At 43.4% G+C, this 21786-nt stretch overlaps 1 protein-coding gene across 2 annotated transcripts in view; it reads right to left on the bottom strand.

Moving 5' to 3' along the window:
- Positions 1-21786, bottom strand: part of LOC140342911 (rho guanine nucleotide exchange factor 9) — a 931826-nt gene that overhangs the window by 722358 nt on the left and 187682 nt on the right. For both annotated transcript variants that reach the window (XM_072429272.1, XM_072429271.1), the window contains exon 4: positions 16-195. In XM_072429272.1, coding sequence (XP_072285373.1) covers positions 16-195 — 180 coding nt within the window. The remainder of the gene's footprint in view (positions 1-15; positions 196-21786) is intronic.

The following is a 21786-nucleotide window of genomic DNA, read 5'->3' as shown; positions in this document are numbered from 1 at the left end:
CCAAGTGAAACCTACATGCTCTAGAAAACATGGTCCTATTTCACTGAGATGTGGCTCTTCATTATTGTATTGCTTCTCAAGGTCTCTGACAAAGCCCATCTGAAATCGGTAGATGTCCTCAATATTCCCAAATATGACCTTCAACTGTTCATCACTAAACATGTCTCTCCGCTTCCTGCATTGCTTTAAATAACCCTGTTAAGGAAACAAAATACAAAAATGACAAAAAAGAAATATAAACATACAGTAAAAGAGATCTAAATAAGCAGACTGTAACTGAGGCAATAACAGTAATAGGTCATGACTAATTTGTAAATTATTTAAAAAGCTTGTTCCACCTAGGGGGCGTGGCTTGAACATGGTGCCAGAGGAATGTGAGTAAACAGGAGCTCCACACGTCCACCACCCCAGCACTGCACACAGCCCGCTCAGCATGCAGCTCAGCCTGCACACAACCCAGCCTGAACTCCTTTCTCTATGAGCGGGGAATATGCTTCCGAAACAAAGCAGGAAGGAGCCTTAGAAAAATCGTGTGGTGGGCACAATTAGATTATTTTTGGCATCAGAAGGGGAGTCCTTGGTGTTAAACTGAAACAGAGTGTGCTTCTGCAGCAATTAGACAGAGTTTACATGTGAGTACTCAGCAGGAGGAGGAGGAGGAAATGGGTTTATTAAGGGAGCACAGTGGGATGGAGTCTGTGCAATTACCCCCTCCTAAAAAGGATTTATCCTCCATGTTTGCTGACATGAAATGTTATTTCAAAGGGGAAGTTGATTCTCTACGTTCTGATTTAACACATACCCTGATAAGGGTGGAGGAGGCAGAAGATAGATTGGATGTACATGAAAAAGTGATAAGAGAGCTTCAAAAAATGAATCAAAAGTCAGCAAAATGTATTGCAGCTTATCATATAAATTAGAGGATGTGGAAAATGGAGAGACGAGGAATAACCTGAGAGTCAGGGGTTTTCCCTGAAACCATTGGGCCTGATAAACTAGAATCTACCAAATTTATTCAGATTTCGGGATTCCCACCCACAGCTCCACTTCGCTTTGACAGAATATACAGAGTTTCTAAAGCAACAGCTGCTCCACCTGATTCCCATAGAGACATAATTTGTAAGCTGCACTACTTTTCAAAAAAAGCTGCAATTCAAGAGAAGTTAAAGGCATTTCCTACTTATGATTTTGAGGGGTCATCCATTTCTATCTTTCCTGATCTTACAAAAGCTATCTGGATAGGCGCAGGGCCTTGCACTCACTTTTGGAGTTATTGAGAGGTGCAGGTAATCAGTATCGTTGGGGCTTCCCTGCATGTTTGATAGCTAGGAAGGATGGACCCTCTCATTTATTACGTTTTCCAGAAGAGTTCGAGACATAGAAAAACCTACAGTTACAAGCTGGTAAGAATTAGACCATCTTGGCTCACATTTGTTACATCAAGCGGCCTGGCAAAGGAAATCATCCCAAGCGGGCACAATAAAATAGAGAGACTACAGTATTTAATTAAATAAGAGAATGAGTGTTTATACTTAAGATAATGCTTTAATATTGTTTCTATGATGTTTGGGATGTTTTTTGTAAGTGAAGAGTATTATGTGCTGGGGGAGGAGTGAGTGGGAGCCCAGGTGGTGATTGTATATTTGGCAATTAATATAGGGGTTACGTCTTGGCAAAATGCTCAATCATGATATCCCTAGTTGAATTGTTAGGGGCACATAGGGGCCCTAATTGGACAAATGAAGGTTTTTAAGATAAGGGAACAACATGAATTTAATATAGGAACCTGTTCTTTAACCTCCCTAGCGGTACATTTTCTGTCTGGATTTATATGTCTAAAAGCGGTACATTGTTTTTCATGAAAATGTATTTTACGGTATAATATAATAGTATGAGTATATTAAAGTTTGAAACACAAAATCATGTATAAATATTAAATTAAATACATTTAAAATATATATATATATTTTTTATATAATATAATCATACATTTATACTGTAAAATAAATGTTCATGAAAACAATGTACTGCTTTTAAACATATAAATCCAATGTATTGCATTCAATACAGTTATTTTGTATTGAATACAATACAAATTATTTTGAATTTCCCGCCCCGCCCGTACCAACGTACACACGCACCAACGTCACAAGGAACAGGGTCAGATTATTTTCAAGATACCATCCTCAATGGTTTTATGGTTTTTCTTTATCTAATAGATCAAGGGGAGTTGCGATAGGTTTCCATAGGGGTACTCAATTTAATCTCATTAACTGACCCCAATGGTAGATTTTTGTTTTTAAAGAGAAAGCTCTTTGAGCAGACTTTTACACTAGCTAAAATTTACTGCCCTAAAAAACATCAAGTACAATTTTTATTGAAGACTTTGTGTAGCCTGAGAAAGTTCCAGGAAGGGCTATTGATATAGGCAGGTGATTTTAATATGGTGTTAGAACCCCTCCTTGATGTCTCATCAGGAAAATCGAGCCTCAAATTTAAACAAATTCGGAAATTAAAGAAATTGTTTGATATGCAACTGAAGGATGTTTGGAGGATATTAAATCCGACTGTAAAAGATTATACCTTTTATTCGGCTGTACATGATAACATATTCATTTATCTTGGATAGGGAGAGTTAACATTGTAAAAATAAATATTTTACCTAGGGTACTATTCTACTTTCAAATGTTACCTATTCAGTTACCCCCAGAATTTTGTAAATGTTTAAATAGATTAGTATCAACATTTATATGGTATCCATATAGAGCCAGGATCTCTTTGAAAACACCTTTTCGCCCTAAAAATAAAGGAGGTCTTGGACTTCCAAATTTTAAACAATAGTATAATGCCTCTTTTATAAATAGAGTCCTTAATTGGAAGTACGATGCACTATCTAAGGGGTGGGTGGCGCTAGAGATGGAGCTTTGTTCAGCTAATCTAAATAAGGTTATTTAGGTTCCAAAACAATACAGAGCTTTAGGAAAGCATACATCGCCCCTTACTCTAACCACACTGAGATGCTGGGATGTTTTACATAGACAACACGGGTGGTAATATAATTCACCTTTACTTCCAATTACTAGACACCAATATTTTATACTAGGACTTGAAAGGATTTTTTGGGACAGTCAGCGGATAGGGAGTTGTTGTTGCATCAGGTTGTTTTGAATGATTCAGTTCGCCCTTTGTCACAGCTAGTTTCTTTAGATAAATTTAGACAGATACACCAGTGGCAGTATATAAAACTCTGCCACTTTGTGAGGTCACTACCACACCCTCTGCGTTCTGAGAGAGCTCTTACTCCGTTAGAAGGTATGTTTAGGGGAGAGAACAGACGGCCCCAAAATCTATCAAAATTATACAAATTTTTAACCGGTTTATATGCCAGCCCAGAATTCCTGGATTATATAGGGAAATAAGAGAATGAATTTAACAGTGTACTCTCGGATGCTCAGAAGAAGATCCTGAGCATTGCCTATAAAACGTCAGTGTGCAAGGGTACAGGAAGGGAATTTCAAGTTAATATCTAGATGGTATTATGTACCTGTAGTTCTACATCAGATGTCCTCGCAAGAATCTCCATTATGTTGGAGAGGATGTGGGATGGTCCAGAATTGTCGCTCAGTTCACTTTCGCTGTCCGATGACAAATTTCCTGGTGAATCACTATCGCTCGATTCCACAAAGGACTCCAAATCGCTATCGCTGCGTTCAAACTCCTCCAAAACAGCGCTTGCGCCGGCGAGATGCCTTTTGGATGCCATGTGGTCTCCAGCAATCAGTCAGGAACAATCAAGGTCAAAGACAAAGTGATGAAATGATACATTCAGGAAGTGATCAAAAAGTCATCAAAAGGTCAGATCAAGGTCCAGGCTAATTGTGGGCAAAATGTAAATCAGGGCACTGGGCAATGATGCTTGGTGCACTACAATATGTATTTATACTTTTTATTTTCTGTTTTGCTGCATTTTAAATTTCTGCTTTTAAATTTCCCGCCCCAGAATCCATCACTCTATCGCATCACTCGGAAGATGTCACACATCTTGCCGGGTGATGCGGTGGGGATGTCCCTGCCCTGCTCACATCACCCGGAGGCTGATCTCCGGGTGATGCGAGCAGCTGCAGTAGATTCAGGGGGTGCTGAATCTCCACTGGCATACCCCCGGGATTTACTATTGGTGATCGCATCTAACTGCAGATGCGTGCAGCGGGGTAGTGGGGACTCGGGCGGTATTTAAAATTAGATTACTCCGTAATCTGCTTTTAAATTTCCCGCCCGGCCACGCCCCCTGACGGAGAAGCGCCCCGGCATCACAGTGGGATCGTGCGATCGCCGCTGGAGTGCGGGGCTAAGGTAAGGGGGGACCCTCAAAGTTGTGGCCGTGGCCACATTTATTGAGCACAGTGTGCGATCCCTGGCACTGAAGGTTAATTAATCTCTAGTGCCCCAGAGATCGCAAACAGGAGGATTCCCAGGGAATACTGTGAATTTCCTGTGACTCCTCCTGTTATAATTTCCTCGATCTTCCGATGGTTTCGCTAAATCGGTTCCCCCAAATTTCGCGAAACCATCGGAAGTTCGAGAAAATTTTTGTGAGAATGCCAGAGGCATTCTCGCTTATCCCTAATGACAAGTACATATGTTGAATATCAATAGCTTACAGTTCCACTGCAGGATGAGTCCTGGAGAGGTGTGAGCCCAACCAAAGTTCTTAGGTGCCAAAGTAGATAATCCTCAGGATAATTGGGCAAAAAAAAATTAAAAAAAAAATTCCAAGATTCTGCATAGGTTGAAATACGGCCAAATCCTCACATCCTGATGTCGGAGTAGACATGGTGCTGATCTTCAGGATGATCAAACAAGGTAAAACATGCTAACATGTCAACTGGAATGTGAATGCCAAGTTGCAATGCAAATTGTACAGTTCTACGCAGTCCTGAAGAGGTGAAGGCCCAAGCAATGTTCTCAGGTGCCAAAGTAGACGTGGTGTCGATCTTCTGGATAATTGGGCAATTAAATCTGTGCAAGAAATTGCAAGATTCCACATAGTTCCACAGGGTGAAATAAGGCCAAATCATTATGTAAGCATGGTGTAAGCATGGTGTAAGCATGGTGCGGGCCTTCAGGGTAAATGGGAGGGCAAAAAAAAGGGGAAAAGCTAACGTTTCATGGTGTCTCACACCTGCTGCCTTTATTCTCCGGGGTTGTATGAGAGGAATTAATGTTGTTGTCTTCTCCTCTTGGATCTGAATACCTGTGTAGGAAAGGTGGGAAGGGGGTCCAGCCTGGGATGTTAGGTCGAGGGATCTCAAGGATGTTACAGAAATGTGGCAAGTCCTCTGGATAACGTAGAGTGGCCGACCTGCCTTCACTGCACACTGTCAAGCTGAATGGAAAGCCCCAACGGTAAGGTATAGATGCATCCTTCAGAATTGTAAGGAGGGGTTGTAGTACATGTCTGCGTTGTAGGGTTGGTCAAAAGACATAGTGATAGAGGTGCAAAGTGGCTCCATCAAAGTCAATTGTGCGCATGTTTCTGGCTGTACGCATAATCTCTTTTTTAGTTGACAAGTCAGTCTCTCTGCATATTTTAATTAGGAGGCGGAAGTCCTCTTTAGTGGGCAAAGAATGGAGATATTCTTGCCAAGCCATGGTACTAGGTGGGTTTGGGTGTAAGGGGGTATCCCTTCCATAATGGGGAGTATCTGAGAGACCGGCAGAAGTTCTGTTAGGCCTGGGGTCTGCCTGGAGCTTGTAAGGAGCACCCCTAAATAAGGTACTACCCTGGATGTGAGTGCTCAGGCGGTGGGAGAGCCTGCCAAGGGGAGGGGGTCTCTATGATGGTAGGAGAGTGTAGATGTGGATGGTGGGGGTCTGATCCCATGGGCTGCAGTGGTAAGTTAGCCCCTTGCTCAGTGTCAAGTCCTTGGGGGATGTAGGGGGAGCCTTGAGACTGCGATAAGCTGCAGCTGAGGGAGGGTGAAGATTCCCCCGGTCTGATAAAAGGAGAGGCCGTACCTTGTAAGATTCTAGGAAAGTCTTCCACTGGCAGGGGGCTGTGAACCTGAGGATTCCAGGATGAGGAGGATCTGTAAGGGGAGGAGAATGCCAACTGATCTGCCTGTTGTTAAGAGGGCTGCATGGTTCTCTTCACACGTGGTGAGCTCAGGAGGCACCATCTTGGGGTGCAGGGACGGGTCAGGACCTGTCGGAGAAAGGAAGTGCTGGAGCGAGGTACTACCCGTCTCTCGCTGTCCTCGCACTGCTGGAGTAGAAGGGCTTTAAGCCTCTTTTGCTTACCCATGGTAGGCTGCAGGATTGCTCATTACAAAGTGTTTGGTGGCAGGCTGGGACAGGAGCTGGTTAACATGGGTCTTTACCCAGAGCCATCCAAGCCACGCCCCCTGTGGGTTTGTTCTTAAGTTGAATTGTATGTAAGTCGGAACAGATACATTATTTTAATAAATGCAATTAGGTCAGATGTTTGTCTCCACATAGCAGTGTGGTATGAGTTACTGTATAAAATCCTCACTGTGAGTTATTCACAAACAATGCAAAAAGAAAAAAAAAAAAAAACTTTATGGAGCCTAGACATTCATTAACTTCTGGAGCAAGCCGTGCTTGGATATGCAAAAAAACAACTGCAGAGTTTGTCTTAGTCATTAAAAAGTTAGTGTTCTCAGCAGAAATTTTTTTCTCTTGGGTGGGGGGCAGCTGTAGCTGGGTGGTAAAAAGTGGGCGGGCAAGACACAACAAATTTAGTATTTCCAGTTTTTTATGCCACAGGTATCCAGTAACCTCTATTATTGGCCCTGATTTATTAAAGTTCCCCAAGCCTGGAGTGAATACACTTTCATCAGTGAAGCTGGGTGATCCAGCAAACCTGGAATGGATCTGGTCCAGGATTGAAAACATTTGCAAGCAAATAGCTAAGACTTTCAGGAAACCCATTCCAGGTTTCTGTATAACCCAGCTTCACTGATGAAAGTGTATTCCATTGTGTCAGTGTTCTACCTACCCCCTATACTTTGGACATTTTAACAAACCAGGCATTAGAAAGTTGAAACAACTTTTCCATTTTTTTGTATTATGCCCAAACTGTTCTGTGCTGTGTATTTTAATACAGCTGTTTAGTGTTCCATGTTTGAACCTCCTGGGCGGTTCATTTCTGTCTAGATTTAAGAAGTCTAAAAGCGGTACATTGTTTTTCATGAAAATTTATTTTATAATAGTATGAGTATAATAAAGTTTGAAACACAAAATCGTGTCAAAAATTAAATAAATATTTTAAAAAAATTATGCCGAGGTTGCCGGCCGGAGGAAGTGAGGAGACAGAGATCGCGAAGAAGGACGCCGGCAGATCAGGTAAGGCTATATATACTATTAGTTTCCATTGTTTTAGCTACCCCGAGTGTGACTCGGGGTTACCGCTTTCAGCATCTTTTTTTTTTTTACCCCGAGTCACACCTCTGGAGAGGTTAATAGTTTAATCCCTTGTAGCAGTGTAATATTGTGATCAATGTGGTGTAACAAGTTAGGCTTAGTTTACATTAGAAATAAAAAAAAATGCCATTTACCCCTTCTGAGTGACTACTTGGCAACCTGAGATTGGTAACAGATAGTAAGTGCTGGGAACCTGGGATTGGTAACTCACTGTGTTCAATCCTTCAGATCTCCTAAATTGTTGGTTGTAACAAAATTTTTACACAGGGAACTATCATAGCTAGTAATCAAAAATTCTTCAATTTCAAGATATGGGGATCACAAGTTTAAAAACGTGTGGAAATTGAACATTTGGGTTGCTGTTTCATAAGAAAGTGCACCTGGGAGCCCAAAATAGAAAATGCAAATAATGACCCTCAGAGGCCACTTACATAGTAAGGAGTGGGGTGGGCCCCTAAATTTTTTACCTACCTTTCACCAAACTATAACTGTAATACTATGCTGCCCTTTCTGCTTCTGTTGTTTGAACTCCAATTTATCTGCAATGGGGAGGTGCAGATAACTGAAAATGTAGATGCAAGTGGGGAACAGATGTATAAACCTCTTAAAATGTAATTAGCATGGCATCATTATTATTATTAAACAGGATGTATATAGCACCAACATATTGTGCAGCACTGTACATTAAATAGGGAAAATAAACTCTGCCCATCAAACTGTCCGCTTCCCTACCTTGAACCCTAATTTCTTTAGAACAGAGAGGTTACATAGTTACAGTTAATAGTTACATAGTAGGTTAGGTTGAAAGAAAACATAAGTGCATCAAGTTCAACCACCAGACAAATACACATATCCCAGATATAAAACCCTATAAGACATAGTTGGTCCAGAGGAAGGCAAAGAAAACCCTGGTACAATTTGCTTCAACAGGGGAAAAAAAATCCTTCCAGATTCCATGAGGCAATCGGATGTTCCCTGGATCAACAGTCACTGTTATTTTTACTTTAAAGCCTTAATACCCAGTAATATTCTGTGCTTCTAGAAAAGCATCCAGCTTTTTCTTAAAGCAATCTATAGTAGTTGCTGAAACTACTTCCCGAGGGAGCCGATTTCACATTTTCACAGACCTTACAGTGAAGAATCCCTTCCTTATCCGGACCTTAAACTTCTTTTCCTCCAGACACAAAGAGCGCCCTCTTGTTCTTTGTAATGATCTCAAAGTGAATAATGGGGTAGAGAGTTCTCTATATGGACCGTTTATATATTTATACAGGGTGATCATATCCCCCCTTATACGTCTCTTCTCAAGGGAGAATAGATTCAGTTCAGCTAATCTCTCCTCATATGGCTGCCCAATCAAACAGTACATCCAGGTCTGCTTGTAGATTATAGACATCCTGTATGGACTTCATTCCATTACATAGTTTGGTGTCATCTGCAAACACAGAAATGGTACCTTTAATCCCAAACTCTATATCATTTATAAAGATGTTAAACAGTAAAAGTCCCAACACTGAACCCTGGGGTACTCCACTAATAACCTTAGACCATTCAGAGTATGAATCAATAATAAAAACGCTCAATCTTTAAGCCAGTTCTCTATCCATTTACAGATTGACTTTTCTAAACCTATCAACCCTAACTTGCATATTACCCGTCTGTGGGTACAGTGTCAAATGCTTTAGCAAAGTCCAAGTACACTATATCAACTGCTACTCCACTGTCTACCTGTTTACTTACTTTACTTAGAGAGTAAATTTGTTTGACAACTTCTGTCTTTCTTGAAGCCATGCTGAATATCACTTATAATATTATTTTATGTGGTTCTTTATCAAACTCTCTAGGACCTTTCCAACTATGGACGTTAAACTAACGGGTCTGTAGTTACCTGGTAATAACTTTGCTCCCTTTTTGAAGATAGGAACCACATTGGCCTTACGCCAATCTATCGGTACCTTGCCAGTGACTAAAGAAAATTAGAAATAATGGCTTGGAAATAACCGAGCTCAGCTCTGGGGACACGTAGATGTAATCCATCAGGTCCTGGTGCTTTGTCAACCTTAATTTTTCCCAGCTGTTTCTCAATCATATTAATTCTGAGCCATTGTGACTCATTTAAGGCAGTGACATTGCTATTATGAAATTGGACTTGAGCTCTGCCATTTTCCTTTGTGTACACAGAGCTAAAAAAAAGTCTTTAGTTAATCTGCCTTGTCTTTATCCCCAGTTACCAACCCAGGTTCGAGGTGCAGCTGAACAAAAATATAGATGCAAGTGGGGGCACTTGTGGCTAAAACCCCCCAAACTTTCATCACCATAGCATCATTACAACATAAAAAACTCTGCCCATGAAAACAAGCTGTTACACATGAATGTACCTGAACCCCAATTTTGTTTTCATGTTCTAATGATGCCACAGATGTTCCCCACATGTTTTCAGTTTCCAACACCTCTCCATTCCATAGAAATTGGGGTTCAAGTGTTAGAAGTGGGCAGTAATGTTTAACAGGGCAGTGGATTTACCATAGTAGTGAAATTTTTAGTGTGTGTGGGGGGTGGGGGAAGGTGCCATTGTGGCTCATTTAAGGCGGTGACATTGCTATTAGCAATTTGGACTTCACTTCTGCCATTTTCCTTTGTGTACACAGAACGTAAATTAAAAAGTGTTTAGTAAATCCGCCTTTTGTTTATCCCCAGTGACCAACCCAGAGGCATCCATTAAGGGGCCTATGTGCTCAAATCTGATCTTTATGCTATTATGTTTACATTTTTTGGGGTTTGCTTAGTTATCTTTGCAATCTGTCTTTCATTTTGAAGTTTTGCACCTTGGCTGTCCTGCCCCCATTTGCTAACACATGCACGATGGTCCTAAAGCATCACTACATTTATATAAAGCCCCCTCCCCTTCCGTCTTTACTGCCATGGTGGTAAAGACTGTAGAGTAAAACCACAACCTCCTGGTATATTTGTCACATATCCCAGGTGGCTATGGGCTGCTCGTGATGCCCGACATCAGGAAAGTATCATCAGGGGCTTTCCTATAATGTAAAAAAATGCTCAATCTCACACATGCGCATTGAGATCAGCGTTTGATGGAACAGTGAGCAAAGGAAAGAACAGGAAAAGCTGAGCAAGTGCGGGACTCGCTGGGAGTGAGGGCAGTGATATCTGAAGTTAGGCTGCAATCACAGTTGCATTGCTGAAATCAAGGTTACATTTTCTGCGTTTGCTCCTCCCTTTCCTCTCGCCAGGAACCACTGCTGCTTGAAAGACTGCTAGGCCTGAAAAAGCCCAGCAGTCACCACCGGTTACCAATCCCAGGTGGGGGTAAATGGCTTTTTTTTTTAATTTTTTTTTTATTTTACTGCTACTGTGAACTTGGCCTAACTTATTACACCGCAATGGTCACACTATTACACTACAACAAGGAATTACACAATTAAATATGGAACACTAGGCAGTTGGCTTAAAATACACAGCATTGAACAGTTTCGAAATAATACAAAAAAAGGAAAAACTAGACATACAAACAAGCCAGATATTAGTTAAAGTTAAAAGTTAAAACCAAGTATAGGGGGTGTAGAACGCTGACACAATAATAGGGGTAACTGGATCCTTATGGCATAAATAACTAGGAGCACTAAATTAGCAGTGTCTTGACTAGTGTTGTTGTTCGAAATCGGGTCGAACATTAGGATATGGCCCATTCGCATTCGGGTTGACCCGACCCGAATTTTGTTGGATTCAATGCCCCAAATTTGGTCCTTCAACCCCCAACCCCCCCCTCAATCATAAAAAAAAATCCATTTACTGTACAAGTTTACACTTTGTGAAGCATATTAGCTACAAAGTATTTTGCAGTCCATGTTAGTATGTCCAAACAGTCCATGATACACCTGTTCCTCCTAGTTCTTCATCAGCGGCTGGAAACTTTCTTGTACAGCAGTATATAGAGTCCTACCGAGGGGTTGGAGAGGCCGAGCTACAAGCATTCCTTCAATATGCTCAGTTGTTTCACTCATCTGACAAAGACAGTCAGTTCACATGCTTTCCCACTACTTACTTTTTACCCGAACACTCTGAGCCAATTCAAACTGGCTCCAAAAGACCGCTGCTTCCTTTCGGTACATACAGGGAAACTGTCCTTGATCCAACATGGGGCGAACAAGGAGATCATCATAGGTAGGAAGAGGAGGAGGAGGTTGCAAAGCGCCCTCAAAGGGGGAGAGGGAGGAAGAGGGTAAAAGCTGCCCACACTCTGCAGTCTTCACGTACCAGTGAGGCAAGTCATAATGGTCCATCGTCGGAAGCTGTCACCACAGCTCTGCCTCAACAACCGCGGACCGCCACCACAAGCACCAGCTCCAGAGCACCTTTCGGCCCAGTTAGATGTTCGCCAGTGTGGGCATTTTTTAATGTTCATAGTGATGACAACACTATGGTCATCTACAAACTGTGTGCTCAACACTTGAAACGAGGCAAAAACCCCAACAAACTTGGAACAAGTTGCATGAGCACGCATTTAAAAAGCCACCACCCGGTAACCTGGCGGGAACATCTGGTCAAAGCACAGAGCTCTGTGCGACCACCTCTGCCCAAGAAGCAAGCTCAAACTGCTAGATCTTCCTCCGCTGCCTTTCCTCCTTCTGCCACCAAAGTTTCCCCGTGCTGCTGCCAGTAATTTAGGGGGGCATGTAGCTGAGCATTACCTTTTTCAGGCTCCACCAGCGGTGAGCAGGAGCTCCAACGCAGATCGGCTGCTGTTTGTTGCATTGCTAGCAGTCAAGACCAGGCATCATTGTTATCCCCCACAACTTCTACCCCATCGTCCAATCTTTCTGTGGTTAGCATTAGCAGCATCCAACCTTCCATCCCCCCAGATGCTGGAGCGCAAGAGGAAATATGGCCCAAATGACCCCAAAACAAAGCCAATCAATGTAGCAATTGCACAGCTGATTGCATTAGAGCTCCTCCCTTGCCGGCTGGTGGACTCCAATGCGTTCCATTACGCATTCCTCTGCACGAACCCACAGTACGTTATGCCTAAGCGACAGTATTTTGCAGAAAAATGTGTTCCTGCTTTGCATAAAAATGTGTTCCTGCTTTGCATAAAAATGTGCAGAGCAATGTGTCTATAGCCATGTCACTGGGTAACTTTGGTGGCAGCAGGGGAAGATGCAGCTGCAGCAAGGCCTGCATACCTACCTCCGCCCAGAGCACATCGCCATGCAATCTCCTTCTCAACCTCTACTTCCACCTCCTCCTTTGACTCTTTTGCCTCAACCTCTTCCTCCAGGGACACTTTGCTGTGGGGACCCAGCACCTCCCATTCGGCAGCATCTGTTCACCGCCAGCAACAACCTGCAGTTTGCTATTTCGGTGCACATTTCAGATGCAGAAGTGCCTTGCGGGAGCAGGAGGACATATGGCTAATTCCCAACAGACTTCAGCCAGGCAAGGTCGTGTGTGACAACAGGGCCAATCTGCTGGCAGCACTGCGTTGTGGGAAACTCACACACGTACCTTACCTGGCTCATGTCATGAACCTGATAGTACAGCGCTTCCTTAGGAATTACCTAGGCCTCCAGCCGCTGTTGCCAAAGGCCAGAAAGTTGTCCGCACAGTCGTACACAGCCAGTTCCAGATTGGTGGATTTACAGCGAAATCTCAACCTGCCAGTGCACCGGTTAATTTGTGATGTGGCCACACGTTGGAATTCCACCTTTTACATTCTGCAGCGGCTGGCTGAACAACAGAAAGCAGTGGTGGATTTTGTGGCAGAGTCTGTTCGTATACCTACACTAGACGTATACCTACACTACCTTTCTTCAGCTCTGCGGAGTGGCTGCAAATTGAGGACTTGTGCACTGTATTGTCACCTTTTGAAGAGGCGACCAGGATGATCAGCAGGGATCAGGCCTGTGTCAGTGACACCATCCCCATCATATGCCTGCTGGAACAGATGATGGTGGATCTCGGACACGACACAGAGCGGAGGGTGCATCAGGAGATGACGCTGCAAACATCATCTCAGACATGCGTGCCTACTAGGCATAGTGCACCACAAATCCACGAAGAGGAGGAGGTGGAAGAGGATGAGAAGGACATTGCAGGCATGGGAGAAGGGGAGGAAGGGGCAGAGGAGGATATTGAGGGTACATGGCATCCATCCACCCAATCACAAGGCGGCATGTTCCGTGGATGGCAAGACCAGGCGGAGGAGGAGGATGCCCCTGTGCTGCTGTTCGACCCACAGGAGTGTGGGTCCAGAATTACCTCAGCTGTGGGAAGTTTGAGCCACATGACAGCCTTCATGCAGGAGTGCATAGCCAAAGATTAGTGCATACAACACATAAAAACAAAGACTGACGACTATTGGATTGGTACATTACTGGATCCACGTTTCAAGCCTAACAACTCATCTTTCCCAAATACAGGGGACCTAAAATACAGCACTACCAAGAAGTGCTTGTAACGGACTTGTGCTCAGCCTTTCCGGCTGCCAGCAGCAGGGATCCCTATGGCAGTTCCACCAGCCATGGGAGCCAAACAACTACCTTAAGCGGCATGGGTGGCAGCAGCGGTTGTCTAAGCCAAACTATGCAGGCTTTTTTTTCAGTGGAAGCAAGCCACCAGTCGTGCAGCAATTGCCAATGACACTCAGCAGCGCTACTCAGTCATGGTGCAGGAATACCTGGGCTCTACATGGGACATCTTGTTGCACCCAAAGATTGTTTATGAATATGTAAATAGATATGTATATGTATATAGAGGTATATACATATATGTATGTATAGGTATGTGTGCGGGCATATATGTATATAGTACACGGTAGGAGATGTCCTAATTGTTAGACTGTCTCTAAGTAGCATGAAACAATACATGAATACAGTGCAGGAATGTTGTGTTTAAACATGAAACCTGTTTTATCTTGATCTGGCCATATGGCCCTCCTAGGGGGTCTCCAAGTCTAGGACTTCACAGAAGTAACAAACAGATGATAAAACAGATCACCAGTAGGGCCCTCAAGGGGCAATAAATCCATCAAGCCTGAGTCATCAGAAGATGGAGGCATAATTGAACAGATGGGCTGGGTTGATGGCCCATCCAGACCTTTTGGTGACAACTAAAATTAGATGACCCCGCCTGGCTTTACCTGCAGCTTCGCATATCAACTTAGCTAGGAGGCCTAGTAAATTCCTGAAGTTACAGTAACCAATAGTCATCTTACAGATCACATTCATTAACCAATCCAAGAGCCTCAAAGATACCTAATGGGAATAAACTATGTAAAAATGGGAACCGAGAGAATTTACCTTTCTCTGGCTTGCTGGCTCTCTTGCTTGCTGGCTCTCCTTGTCTCCTGAGGGTCTCCTTAGGTAAGCTGGTATGGAGTCCTCTTCTAAAGGAAGTAGGATCCTGAGGTACCCAATAACCTTTTAGCAGATAGCTATAAGATATTCCTGATTGTAGTCTTATGGGTGTCTATAGTATTACTGCATTACTTTGCCAATTTGTAATTACTGATTTGTGTACCAAGCATTATTAGATTATTACAGGGGTTTACTACTGATTGATTGAAGTTCCTATATCTGTATATCAAACAATATTGCTATGTACTTTGTTTCACCTTGTTTTCTTAATTAAACTGAGTGACTAGCTATCATTTGTGCATTAACCTTCTTTTATTGAATATCTATATGCATTGATAGGGGATATAATTTCCATATTTATGCAGATAAATATTCCAAAAAATCAACAATCTGCAACTTGCAAAGCCAGGACCCACTGGGCTACTGGGTATCCAAGCTTGAGCAGTGGCCGGAGCTGGCAGAATATGCCATTCAGATCCTTGCCTGCCCAGCTGCAAGTGTGTTATCTGAAAAAGCGTTCATTGCAGCTGGGGGTGTAGTGAGTGATAAGCGGATTCGGCTCTCCGCAGAAAATGTCGACCGAATCACTTTTATTAAAATAAATAAGACTTGGATCGGCAATGACTTCAACACCCCCTCTGCAGAGTGAACTGATTATATCACTTGTAACGGAGCTGTGATTCATAATTAAATATTTGTATTTTTAGTAGAGAAATAGATACATTTTTCTGTCCTTTGGGATAGATAGCAAGTAGGATCAGAATGAAATATCTATATTTTTTGGAGAGAAATACAGACATTTTTATGGCTTTTGCAATTTATCACAAAAACATAAAAATTTCTGTATTTATAGATAAAAAATACAGATATTTCATTCTGATCCTATTTGCTATATATCTCCAAAGCCATAAAATTGTCTGTATTTCTCTCCCAAAAATCTAGATAATTAATTCTGGTAGCACTTGGTATCGATCCAAAAGACCATAAAAAATTCTATATTTCTCTATATAAAATACAGATATTTAGTTCTAATAGCACTTGGTATGTATCCTAAAACCCAAAAAAATGTGTGTATTTATGTAAAACAAATACAGATATTTAACTGTGACAGCACTTGCTAGATATCCACAAATGATAAAAAAATGTATGCATTTCCCCGTGGATTCCACCAAGTCCGTTACCTTTATGTGGTTTCACTAGATAGTAGGTATGGAAAGTGTGAATTTCGTTCATCCATTCATGTCTTAAAAAGCTACAGCTTCTACACTGTCCATAGAAGTGATAGCCTCAACCTCTAATGCGGTCCTTGCTCCGTCGCAGGGCCCACCGCCTCCTACTCCTGCTGTTACTGCTGCCGCCTTCCCAGTACCCAACTCTAGATGCAAGATACTAACGCCGTCCACGCTCCGTCTCGGAGCCCACCACCTCCTCCTCCTGCTGTAACTGATGCTGCCACCTGCCCAGTACCCGACTCTAGATGCCAGATACTAAAGCCGTCCACGCATGGTCTGAGAGCCCACCGCCTCCTTCTGCTGTAAATGATGCTGCCGCCTGCCCAGTACCTAACTCCAGATGCAAGATACTAAAGCCGTCCACGGTCCGTCTCAGAGCCCACCGCCTCCTCCTCCTCCTTCTATAACTGATGCTGCCACCTGCCCAGTACCCGACTCTAGATGCCAGATACTTATGCCGTCCAAACTTCGTCTCAGAGCCCACCGCCTCCTTCTCCTCCTGCTGTTACTGCTGCTGCCTGCCCAGTAACCAAATCTGGATGCCAGTTCCTAAAGCCGTCCACACTTCGTCTCAGGGCCCACCGCCTCCTCCTCATGCTGTTACTGCTGCCATCTGCCCAGTACCCAGCTGTAGATGCCTGGTAACAATACTGTCCATGCCGCATATTACAAAGTTACAGCTAGCAGATAGGAAAAGGCAGTCCCCTACACAGCAATGTCTCCAGTAGCTACAGCTTCTACACTGTCCATATAGGTGATGGCCTCAACCACTAATGTCGTCCTTGCTCCATCTCAGGGCCTACCACCTCCTCCTCCCAGTACCTAGCTCTAGATGCCAGTTAACAATGCCATCCACTCTTCTCAGGGCCCACCGCCTACTTTTCCTGCTCTTACTGCTGCCGCATGACCACTGCCCAGTACCCAGCTCTAGATGCCAGACTAGACTCAAGCTCAACAGGGTCTTCTTTCCCCGCTGATTCCGCCATGCCCATTCCCTTTCATGTGCTTTCACTCGATAGCAGGCCCTGAGACGGAGTGTGGACGGCATTAGTAAGTGGCATCTAGAGCTGGGTGTAGTGCATCTTTAATGACACCCCGAATTGTGTAATGCAAGTGTGTAATCTGAAATTTGTGATTGAATGTAGAAGGCCACGTCTTCTGCTTCATCCATCAGTACCACGCTTTATCAGACTGAGTTTCTAGGCCTGATTTATTAAAGCTCTCCAAGGCTGGAGAGAATACACTTTCACCAGTGAAGCTAGGTGATCAAGCAAACCTGGAATGGATTTCTTCAATGTCATTTGCTATTTGCTAGCAAATCCTTTGAATCCTGCACCAGATCCATCCCAGGTTTGTTGGATCACCCAGGTTCACTGGTGAAAGTGTATTCTCTCCAGCCTTGGAGAGCTTTAATAAATCAGGGCCTCTGTGTATGTTACCCTGTATCTGGGAAGTGGGACAACAGTCCCTCTGTATATCTCGGGGGGATGAGATGGGAGACATTGGTATGTGTAACGGGAACCGAGAGGTCCTGGATGACCACATTGAGCCATGAAGTTATTCAGCTCAGCAGACATCCGGAGACTTCTCCACAACAAGTATGTGGCCGTCCTGGGAGAGTCCATTCAAAGATCCGTCAACAAAGATCTTGTGAAAATAGTGCAGAATGATGAGTTTCAAAATGAGAACCAGCTGAAAGGGAAGGGTGAAATGTCATTTGCAAATGACACGTTGGGGGATCTCTGGGTGAAATGCACACTCGGATAATTTACCGCGAAGTGCGTCATTACAGAACTGACCACCACCTTGTACAGTTCTATTTCCTGACCCGTGTCTCTTCCGAGTACATAGAAAGCCTGCTGGCCAACTTCGAACATGGACCTCAGCCCGACGTTGTCATCATCAACTCGTGTATATAGGATGTTATCAGGTATCATGAGCAATCACTGCAAATGTACAAAACCAACCTGGACCACCTGTTTATTCGGCTCACCGAGGTGCTGAGCTCCACATGTCTGGTGATATGCAACATGGCCATGCCTGTTGGATTCAAAGCTGGTGAAGTGTTAGAGTACCCAATTCCTAATGCGCGCTGGGACATCATAGAAGGTAATTTCTACAGCGCCACTCTGGCAGATTTGCACCAATTTGATGTGATTGACATGCACTTCCACTTCTGCTTCAAGCTGCGCTCCAGGGTTAAAGATGCCACCCACTCGAATCAGCTGGCTCATTAGAAGGATACCTGCATCCTGGTGGGTCATATTGATCAAGCCTGGGGCGTGCAGCAGGAACAGCAGGAAGAGGAGGCGGTGGGCTCTGAGACGGAGCGTGGACAGCATTGGTAACTGGCATCTAGAGCTGGGTACTGGGCAGGCAGCAGTAACTGCATGAGGAGGAGGCAGTGGGCCCTGAGACGAAGCAAGGACGGCATTAGAGGTTGAGGCCATCACCTATATGGACAGTGTAGCAGCTGTAGCTATTGGAGACATGAATGGATGAACGAGATTCCAATCTGTCCCTATCTACTATGTAGCGAAACCACATGAAAGGGAACGGGCTTGGCGGAATCAGTGGGGAAAGAAGACCCTGTTGAGCTTGAGTCTAGTCTGGTATCTAGAGCTGGGTACTGGGCAGTGGGCAGGCGGCAGCAGTAAGAGCAGGAAGAGTAACACAGCCATCCACACTACGTCTCAGGGCCCACTGCCACTGTAGGGACAGTGGGAATCTTATTCATCCCAATAGCTACACCTTCTACACTGTCAATAAAGGATGATGGCCTCAACGTCTAATGCCATCCTTGCTCTGTCTCAGGGCCCACTGCCTCCTCCTCCTTCTGTTGCTGCTGCCGCCGCCTACCCAGTGCCCAGCTCTAGATGGCAGTTAACAATGCTGTCCACACTCTGTCTCAGGGCCTGCCGCCTCCTCTTCATGCTGTTACTGCTGCCTCCTGCCCACTGCCCAGTATCCAGCTCTAGATGCCAGAGTAGACTCAAGCTCAACAGGGTCTTCTTTTCCCGCTGATTCCGCCAAGCCCATTCCCTTTCATTGGGTTTCACTACATAGTATGTAGGGACAGATTGGAATCTCGTTCATCCTTTCATGTCTCCAATAGCTACAGCTTCTACACTGTCCATATAGGTGATGGCCTCAACCCCTAATGCCATCCTTGCTCCGTCTCTGGGGCCCACTGCCTCCTTCTCATGCAGTTACTGCTGCCGCCTGCCCAGTGCCCAGCTCTAGATGCCAGTTACCAATGCTGTCCACGATGCGTCTCAGGGCCCACCGCCTCATCCTCCTGCTGCTGCCACCTGTCAGTACTCCATTCCTAAAAATGATATTACAGACATCTAGGTGGCATTGATGATGCACAACACCCAGCTCTAGATGCCAGTTACCAATGCGGTCCCCCCCTCCATCTCCATCTCTACCAATGCGGTGCCCACCGCCTCCTCCTCCTGCGGCTGCCACCTGTCACTTGTAACTTATAACAGAGCTGTGTAGCTGGCTAATTTTTTGACTGAAAGACCCCCCTCAGGGACCTCTGCCTGTACTCTGAAGCCTGTGTATGGCTTGTAACGGAGCGGTGAAACCTGGTGGCTAATTTTTGGACCGGAGGAACCTGCTCGTGGCCCTCTCTGCCTCTACTCTATAAAATTCTACATGTTCCCTTGACCGCCCTAAAAAATGGCCTTGCCAGCAACATAAAAAAGCCTTCCTTATTTTTTTTTACTTGTAAAGTGTTGTGGAGAGCTGGGGGAGTCTTGACATGTATTTTTAAATTTATTTATAGGCTGTAGAAGCTCTACACAGTCCCGAAAAACAACCCAAATTTTTCCCTTATTGACTTTAATAGAGTTTGAATTCGACGTTCGTTCACCTAAATAATTTTGCACTATTCGACCGAATAGCGGTCGAATTGAATTGCGAGCTATTCGACCAACAATAGTCTTGACCCCCACCCAGCTGAAGAAAATTCTGGGGAGAACGGAATCAATGCAAACATAAAGCAGTGAAGGTATTAACAGAAGCAGCCATTCAAGCATTATATGTTTTTTAATAGTTTCAAGGAGCTATCTAAGTGTACAGGTTTACCCAGACTCCTTATAGAACATGATGCAAAATAAAGTCTAAAATAGTGCAACACTAAATAGAATAGAGGAAACTGGGAAAAAGGACACAAAATCAAACAAATATACAAATAACAGGATAACAACTATAAAATCTCTTTCTACCTACTAAGGAAAACAAACCAACCCACACATCTGCTGTGCATCCAGTTGGAAATGGTAAAGCAAAATCACTGAAGGATGTGATGCACTTTCTGTAACTCTTGCCATCCAGAGTTAGTCACCATAGCTCAGGAGCATCTTGACCAGCAAATCAATTTTTCTTTAGACTTTTGTATACCAAATTCCCCTGTCTATGCACTCTTGTACATACTAAACAGAGCCTTTTATTTTACCTTTTCAATGCATAACTCCGTCACACTCATTCTGTGTATTTGTGCATGTGCTACGTAACAGCTCAAAAAGCCTTCTCTAAGATGGGCCCTCCTGTATCCTCCATTCAGGACTGATTCCATAATATACACCTGCCTGTCTTAGAAAATGCAGGGCATAAATACAAAAGGGAGCAACAATTGTGTACATCTAAAATCTAAAGAGCTGCTGTATGTAGTGGCATAAGTCCTGTTCATAAGCCTGGTACATTTTCCCTGATGAAGGGAAAAAGCTGCATTAAATTTTGTGCTTGTTTTAATTTGGTAGTGACCTAAATGCACATTTTTCACTGTGTATACTGTACAAAGAAACTAACTCCCTTTACATAAAAATTGATTTATAACACAATTTTTCCTAGTCAGTTTTACAAGAAGTGTTGAAACTAATGAGCCATGAATGGCATCATTTTACAAGATAATGAGTTGCCAAGTCATGTTTATATAGTATGTTGAAAGAGGAAAAATAAAAGCAACAATGGTATTTTTAAAGGATAATTATATTCAATGTTTCAATGCTATACCGAGGTCAGCTGAACGCGTAGAAAAGGTGCATTCGCAAAAGGCAAGTGCATACAATCTTATCTAACCTACTTCTGCTTTGAAGAACAAAAGACATGTTTTTTACATGGTAGAATTTGTCTTTCTCCATGCATTAGGAAACAGAAATTCGGAAATTTGCTGAAAACGATCAGGGTCAACAAGTAAAACATATGATTATCAGGGATTTCAGCTTGGCATTTATTGATTAGGGGATTGCATTAGATAAAAGTTCGGAATAACATTCTGATGACACATTCCATAATGTATTGCTTTATTAACAAATACTGATACATGTCCAGGAATACTATGTCATAAATGAATACTGATACCATTACACTTAGAGAGTGCAGAGAAGGGCAACTAAATTAATAAAAGAAATGGAGCAGCTCAGCTATGAGAAGAGATTAGCTGAACTGAATCTATTCTCCCTTGAGAAGAGACGTATAAGGGGGGATATGATCACCCTGTATAAATATATAAACGGTCCATATAGAAAAATCCCATCCCCATTATTCACTTTGAGATCATTACAAAGAACAAGAGGGCACTCTTTGCGTCTGGAGAGAAAGAAGTTTAAGCTCCGGATAAGGCAAGGATTCTTCACTGTAAGGTCTGTGAAAATGTGGAATCGGCTACCTCAGAAAGCAGTTTCAGCAAGTTCTATAGATTGCTTTAGGAAAAAGCTGGATGTTTTTCT

Source organism: Pyxicephalus adspersus, chromosome W (assembly GCF_032062135.1).
Source record: "Pyxicephalus adspersus chromosome W, UCB_Pads_2.0, whole genome shotgun sequence".
Classification (NCBI taxonomy): domain Eukaryota; kingdom Metazoa; phylum Chordata; class Amphibia; order Anura; family Pyxicephalidae; genus Pyxicephalus; species Pyxicephalus adspersus.
Note: the sequence above shows the minus strand (reverse complement) of the source record. Positions and strands in the feature narration are given on the sequence as shown.